This window comes from Garra rufa, chromosome 7 (assembly GCF_049309525.1).
Source record: "Garra rufa chromosome 7, GarRuf1.0, whole genome shotgun sequence".
NCBI lineage: Eukaryota > Metazoa > Chordata > Actinopteri > Cypriniformes > Cyprinidae > Garra > Garra rufa.
Window position 1 is genome coordinate 17,784,986 of NC_133367.1, and position 7,780 is coordinate 17,792,765.

At 38.7% G+C, this 7,780-nt stretch overlaps 2 protein-coding genes across 2 annotated transcripts in view; both read right to left on the reverse strand.

Annotated features, from left to right (window-relative positions):
* Nucleotides 1-15: 15 nt before the first annotated feature.
* Nucleotides 16-6,356, reverse strand: LOC141338594 (uncharacterized). The gene is made up of 3 exons (XM_073844195.1): nucleotides 6,317-6,356; nucleotides 5,406-5,538; nucleotides 16-2,386 (listed from the first exon to the last, which is right to left on the reverse strand). The coding sequence occupies exons 2-3, from the start codon at nucleotides 5,458-5,460 to the stop codon at nucleotides 90-92; spliced, it is 2,352 nt and encodes a 783-aa protein (XP_073700296.1). The 5' UTR covers nucleotides 5,461-5,538; nucleotides 6,317-6,356; the 3' UTR covers nucleotides 16-89.
* A 1,044-nt stretch (nucleotides 6,357-7,400) lies between these two features.
* The window catches only part of LOC141338021 (uncharacterized), a 45,756-nt gene continuing 45,376 nt past the window's right edge, over nucleotides 7,401-7,780 (reverse strand). The window contains exon 6 of the mRNA XM_073843593.1: nucleotides 7,401-7,502. Coding sequence (XP_073699694.1) covers nucleotides 7,401-7,502 — 102 coding nt within the window. The remainder of the gene's footprint in view (nucleotides 7,503-7,780) is intronic.

Consider the following 7,780-nt stretch of genomic DNA (forward strand, 5'->3'; position numbering starts at 1 on the left):
CTTCAAAAACTGAGGTGATTTCCTTGTTTTATTTATTAGTTAGAATGAGGGTAACTAAATGTTTTAACAAACTCATAAAGCTAAATAATTCAAATAATCTCTGACCAATCAATATTAACCATCACACTTGGAGATACAGGTTCAGAATTTGAACTACTTACTGTAATTTCAGACACGCAGACATGTAATTTATGAGAGACTAAAGAAGATAATTGAGTGAATCTCTTCCCACATGAATGGCAGTCATACGGCTGCTTCTCCTTTGTATGACCTTTCAGATGGTCCTCCAGGAACTCTGCCCTAAAAGATTTTCTGCTGCTTTGATCACAGTTTTGCAGTCCTTTTCTAAGATGAGTAAGCCGATGTTTTTTTAAACCACTGTATATTTTAAAACTCATTCCACACTGATCACATGTGTATGGCTTCTCTTCAGTGTGGATCCTCATGTGTCCATAAAGTGAAACTTTGTGTGTAAAACTCTTCCCACACTGTTCACATGTGTATGGCTTCTCTCCAGTGTGGATATTTGTGTGTCTTTTAAGGACTACTTTTAGTCTGAAACTCTTCCCACATTGATCACATGAGTACGGCTTTTCTCCAGTGTGGATTTTTAGATGTCCATGGTTTTTCTTGCATGAAAGACTATTTTCACATGGAGGCCATATTTTGTCTTTTTGTATCAATGAGGATGAAGAGATTTCTTCAGTTTTTACATGATGGTTCACCCCCTCTTCAACCAGTTCTTTAATCTCCTTGTTCTTTTCTGAGTACGGCTTTTCTCCAGTGTGGATTTTTAGGTGTGAATCACGTTTTTCTTTTCGTCCGAAACTCTTCCCACACTGATCACATGTGTACGGCTTCTCTCCAGTGTGGATCATCATGTGTTTGTTAAGGCCTCCTTTTTGAGTAAAACTCTTTCCACACTGAACACATGTGTACGGCTTTTCTCCAGTGTGGATCCTCATGTGTCCATTAAAGGTTCCTTTTCGTGTAAAACTCTTCCCACACTGAACACATGTGTACGGCTTTTCTCCAGTGTGGATCCTCATGTGTCCATTAAAGGTTCCTTTTCGTGTAAAACTCTTCCCACACTGAACACATGTGTACGGCTTCTCTCCAGTGTGGGTTTTTAGGTGTAAATCAAGTTTGTCTTTTAGTCTGAAACTCTTCCCACACTGATCACATGTGTAAGGCTTCTCTCCAGTGTGGATATTTGTGTGTCTTTTAAGGACTTCTTTTAGTCTGAAACTCTTCCCACACTGATTACATGTGTAAGGCTTCTCTCCAGTGTGGACTTTCATGTGTTTGTTAAGGGTTTGCTTAGATCTTAAACCCTTTCCACACTGATCACATGTGTACGGCTTCTCTCCAGTGTGGATATTTGTGTGTCTGATAAGGACTTCTATTAGTCTGAAACTCTTCCCACACTGATTACATGTGTACGGCTTCTCTCCAGTGTGGACTCTCATGTGTCCGTTAAGGGTTTGCTTAAGTCTGAAACTCTTCCCACACTGATCACATGTGTACGGCTTCTCTCCAGTGTGGATATTTGTGTGTCTTTTAAGGACTTCTTTTAGTCTGAAACTCTTCCCACACTGATCACATGTGTATGGCTTCTCTGTTGTGTGGATTTTTAGATGTTCATGGTTTTTCTTGCATGAAAGACTCTTTTCACACTGAGGCCATATTTTGTCTTTTTGTATGAATGAAGATGAAGAGATTTCTTCAGTTTTTACCCCCTCTTCAACCAGTTCTTTAATCTCCTTGTTCTCTTCAGAGTACGGCTTCTCTCTAGTGTGGATATTTGTGTGTCTTTTAAGAAATTCTTTTAGTCTGAAACTCTTCCCACACCAATCACATGAGTGTGGCTTCTCTCCAGTGTGGATCCTCATGTGTTTGTTAAGGCCTCCTTTTCGTGTGAAACTCTTCGCACACTGATCACATGTGTACAGCTTTTCTCCACTGTGGGTTTTTAGGTGTGAATCACGGTTTTCTTTTCGTCTGAAACCCTTCCCACACTGATCACATGTGTACGGCTTCTCTCCAGTGTGGATATTTGTGTGTCTTTTAAGGACTTCTTTTAGTCTGAAACTCTTCCCACACTGATTACATGTGTATGGCTTCTCTCCAGTGTGGACTCTCATGTGATTGATAAGGGTTTGCTTGTCTCTGAAACTCTTTCCACACTGATCACATGGGTACGGCTTCTCTCTAGTGTGAATTTTTAGATGTTCATGGTTCTTCTTGCATAAAAGACTCTTTTCACACTGAGGCCATATTTTGTCTTTTTGTATGAATGAGGATGAAGAGATTTCTTCAGTTTTTACATGATGGTTTACCACCTCTTCAACCAGTTCTTTAATCTCCTTGTTCTCTTCTATCAGGCCTAAAATTAAAGTAAAAATGTCAGAAAATCTTAAAAGAAAAATAAACATGAAAGGACATGTGAAAATAACAATAACAATCTACAATCTGAATGAATCTTTGAGGTGAGCAGTCTTTAGCAAGAGAGACTGAAAATTGGTACAGTTACAAACTGTAATGGTGCGTTCACACTGGACGTGAATGAAGTGGCAAACGTGAGTGATTTATATGTTAAGTCAATGCAAAGACACTAACAGCCATCCTGCAGTTTGAAAGGTGTGAATAGTGTGAAGGATGCGGCGCACATTGAGCGTTTGCCGTGCAAAATGCACGAGTTGAAAATTCTGAACTTTGGCGAAATTCCGCGCCACAATAACCAATTCAGGAGCCCGCTCTAGTAATGACGTGATCAGTGAGCGGAGGCTGAATTTTTTAACAAAGATGTAGGAGTATATATATCGTTGCTGTGTGCGGACACCCAGAGTTGTATGATACAACATACTTTTTTTATCGGAAGAGGAATAAAAAGGATCTTGCTTGGAAGAAAGTGAGTGAAGAGGTCGGAGAAACTGGTAAGTTATAAAAAAGCTCTTTACACATTATGCATATTGAGACTACAAGTTAACTAAAGCTGACTCATTGCCGTATCTTCAAACAAATTTCCCGCTGACTAATAAAGCGCAGCTACTTTCTCTCAACAAAATCCATGTCAGCCATTTTGCAATGAACAGTCTGGCGGCCAGGCGGCAGAAGCCCCTCCCATTACACGTCTGTTGTGAAGTCATTTGACCTTGTGAATCGTGCGAGTAAATTCAAATGTACAAGCATTCAACTACGTGCAAGTCGTGTCCATGCATATGGTACACTTAACTGGAAACACTTCAGGAATGTCGAAGTCGTCATCTGATTAGTTGAATTTGACCGGATTTCCAGGAGACGCAAGTCACGTTTATTTTATCGGTCCGCTGGGAAACATAGCGCAGACTGATTTACTCTGCGTTTTGCTAAAAGGTGCTTATGCAGACGCCATTGTTGTTATACACATTTGATACGTTCGCGAACAAATTACTGACTTACTGCTTGTTCTCCCTCTTATTCGTTATCTTTCAATGCTGGTTATTTCGATGACTGACTTGTTGCACGCCAGTCTGTTGTTGTGGGGGCGGTTTCACGCACCAAAACGTGACGCTGAACGAAACAAACTGTGATTGGTTGTTTGACATGTCGATCAAACGGTCTTATGTGCGGGCCTTGGCCAATGAACACTGCCATGAATTCCAGACCTTCAGCCATCAGTCTGAAGTTCTGGCTACGCGAGACTATGTGTACAGTCGTGGCCAAATGTTTTGAGAATTACATAAATATCGGAAATTGGAAAAGTTGCTGCTTAAGTTTTTATAATAGCAATTTGCATATACTCCAGAATGTTATGAAGAGTGATCAGATGAATTGCATAGTCCTTCTTTGCCATGAGAATTAACTTAATCCCGAAAAAAAAAACTTTCCACTCCATTTCATTGCTATCATTAAAGGACCTGCTGAAATCATTTCAGTAATCGTCTTGTTAACTCAGGTGAGAATGTTGACGAGCACAAGGTTGGAGATCATTATGTCAGGCTGATTGGGTTAGAATGGCAGACTTTACATGTTAAAAGGAGGGTGATGCTTGAAATCATTGTTTAAGAAGGCGTCCAAGAAAGTCCAGTAAGCGCCAGGATCGTCTCCTAAAGAGCATTCAGCTGCGGGATCGGAGTGCCACCAGTGTAGAGCTTGTTCAGGAATGGCAGCAGGCAGGTGTGAGCGCATCTGACGCACAGTGAGGCCAAGACTTTTGGAAGATGGCCTGGTGTCAAGAAGGGCAGCAAAGAAGCCACTTCTCTCCGGAACAAAAAAAAAAATGGGACAGATTGATCTTCTGCAAAAAGTATGGCGAATGGCCTGCTAAGGACTGGGGCAAAGTCATATTCTCAGATGAAGCCTCTTTCCGATTGTTTGGGGCATCTGGAAAAAGGCTTGTCTGGAGAAGAAAAGGTGAGCGCTACCATCAGTCCTGTGTCATGCCAACAGTAAAGCATCCTGAGACCATTCATGTGTGGGGTTGCTTCTCATCCAAGGGAGTGGGCTCACTCACAATTTTGCCCAAAAACACAACCATGAATAAAGAATGGTACCAAAACACCCTCCAACAGCAACTTCTTCCAACAATCCAACAACAGTTTGGTGAAGAACAATGAATTTTCCAGCACAATGGAGCACTGTGCCACAAGGCAAAAGTGATAACTAAGTGGTTCGGGACCAAAACGTTGACATTTTGGGTCCATGGCCTGGAAACTCCCCAGATCTTAATCCCATTGAGAACTTGTGGTCAATCCTCAAGAGGCGGGTGGACAAATAAAAAAATAAAAAAACACTAATTCTGACAAACTCCAAGAAGTGGTATGAAAGAATGGGTTGCTATCAGTCAGGATTTGGCCCAGAAGTTGATTGAGAGCATGCCCAGTCGAATTGCAGAGGTCCTGAAAAAGAAGGGCCAACTGCAAATCCTGACTCTTTGGATAAATGTCATGTAATTGTAGATAAAAGCCTTTGAAACATATGAAGTACTTGTAATTATATTTCAGTGCATCACAGAAACAAATATCTAAAAGCAGTTTAGCAGCAAACTTTGTGAAAACTAATATTTGTGTCATTCTCAAAACTTTTGTCCACGACTGTACACATATGAACAAATCATGCTTCAGTATTCCTCATATCGCAATTAATGCAATACAAGTAAACCAAACTGAAAGAAAACTAAGTTTTAGGCTCTACTAGGTGCCCAGTTTATGGAAAGTGATTTGCTTTCAAGTTGCAGTACAGTTTTTGGTTTAAAATGAACAAAAATCAATCAATCATTTATTGTCTTAATGAATATAGTGTTTCAAAGTCAAATGGTAAACTTATAGTATTGATTCATTATTAAATGTCTGGCTTGGATTACATGTGAAATGTCAGTTTCGTGAAACCTATCTTTGCGTTATGATGTAAGAATATACACCAACCTATTTGCTGTTCAGTATCTTCCTGTTTTATTCTGCAGGGTTCTGGATCAGTCATGTTTTCGGCTTTCTTTCATAGACTGTTGCTGGAGGAGTTGAACTGTTGCTAAATTTCTGTGGGATTGGAGGAGCAGATCTGCCAAAATCAAAAATCAAATTGATTCCTTCATTGATCCACACAAATAAATCATATTGTTTAATGTGCAAAATGTAAAGTAAATTGTTTTGTTTTAAATCAAATTAACATTTTCTAACTATTATATCTTTCTAGACTTTCTAACAGTTGACATTAGTATATAACCACAAAATGCAAGTTATGCTGAAGAAACAATTGTCAGAGGCATTAACCAGCACATGCATCTGTCAAAGTACAACAAATCAAGACATGGTAAACGTTAATGCTTTTTTTATTTGATACGCTTATGAATATAAAGCTTTCTCATGTTTTGGACAACTTTACTTTACTTGAATCTCTCTTCAGGGGAAAAAAATGATAATAAATTAATATTATTTACCAGTCGTGTGGTAATTTCACAACATAGACACAAATAATAATAAATAAATCATTTTCTTAATAAATCTCATCAACATCTCGCCGTGATGCGAGAGCAACCAGTCTGCTTAGGATTCTGCGGGGTCTTAACGCCTTCAGCAAACGTCTGCAAACCAATGTGTCCAAAAATCAGCTGTTTTCAGTTTTAACAAAAATACGTTTTAAACTTAATACCGGACAATTCCGTGATAATTCGAAATGGTCGGCAACCCTACTGCTAGGGTAAATTTCAGTTAGCAAACGCCAGAAAAGACGCACAAACAGAGCTGTGCCACATTGAAACAACACAGAAGTGACCCTGCAAAATATAGTTTTACCAAGCTCTATTTTTATAATTGTATAAATGTACGAATTGTCTCACCTCAGAAGACTCAAGGCTGTGTTATGACGCTACTGGTAACTACTTCTTTTGCTTTTCTGGCTGTTTCAGGCCAAAGTGAAGGTGCATACCGCCACCTACTGTTGGAGTGTGTAACTTCATGACTTGATTGAGAGCTTAAATTCGTCCAACCACCACTTTCTTGCAAAAAGTTTATTATAGCCATGGTACGTCTGATCCTTTCCTATTCCTAAAACACTTCTAATGTCCCAATTCCTGCATTTAATTTCCTCACATTTGTCACTTTATTCATAAGAAGTAATGTATTGTTAAGTCTTGCATGTCCTGATCGTCTTGAATGATTTCCTTCTTTCTATTTCTACTGTTAACTATTCTAACTTTATTTTATTTTTTTAGTTCTGTAATATTACCTTCTTGTATTGCCCGAATCCCAACTTTTTTGCCACTGTTTGTCAGTGTTCTTTTAATAAAAAATGTCAAGTTAAATCTATATTGTCAGTTTTTTCTTTCTGCAAATTTATCAGCTTATTCATTACCTACTATACCTATTTATGCTGGTATGCAACTGTATGTAATATCTACTTGCACTCTTTCCAAATTTAACAACGCTGTATTTGTGTTACTTCAGTGAACTAACATCAGCATAAGGCTAAAGACAGCCTAATGTTTTTAATGACTGAATTTGTATTTAACATAATAACAATTTAATGGAAACATTGTAAGTTACTATTTATAATGTTTAGCATTCCTCGGTTATTCAAAAAGTGCCTACAGAAAATAGGCAAAGAATATTTACATAATCAAAGAACATCATCACTGGCTTGTGAAGTGTGAGTTTAAGCCCTTAAAAAACACTCCCATTATAATCAGTGAAGCTATCTACACTTTATTCGATGACTGAATCTTACCACTTATTTACACTGCACACCTCAGCACGTTTCTGAAGCGACTCTCCACACAGCATTTCTAATAAATAATAATACTTATCATCACATTGAGTTCACATGTTTCCTTACAAGAAGAATGGCATCTGCTTCGAAAAACACGGTGGTGTGTACCGTTAATTTTACACCAGAGAATTATCAACCCAGCGATATGATGGAGTTCAACATGGGATGCCAAAGCAAGAACCAAGAACGTTTCCGAGCTGGTGGGTTCCTTCGGTGCACACAGCACCTTTATCGTCGTCAGCCTGTGGTTTGGTCGCCTGGGGGAGACATGATGGTCACGGATCCGTCCGGAATGCCGCTCGACAAAAAATGTAAACTGTGCACCGTCAGTCTTTTATATATATATATATATATATATATATATATAATATATATATATATATATATATATATATATATAATATAACATGTACATTCTCCAATACTAATGGAGATGCAGATGTGATGGAGGCCAATGGCTGTCTGGATCATTTTTCACAGTAGCTGCGTTCCCATTACCCTTTAAATTGCGCAAATTGAAATTGCGAATTGCAAA

Bases quoted from the DNA above. Each gene is read 5' to 3' on its own strand.
- LOC141338594 (XM_073844195.1), bottom strand. From the start codon at position 5,460: ATGACTGATCCAGAACCCTGCAGAATAAAACAGGAAGATACTGAACAG. The intron at 2,387-5,405 runs GTTGGTGTATAT...CTTTAATTTTAG, and splicing joins AGATACTGAACAGCAAATAG to GCCTGATAGAAGAGAACAAG.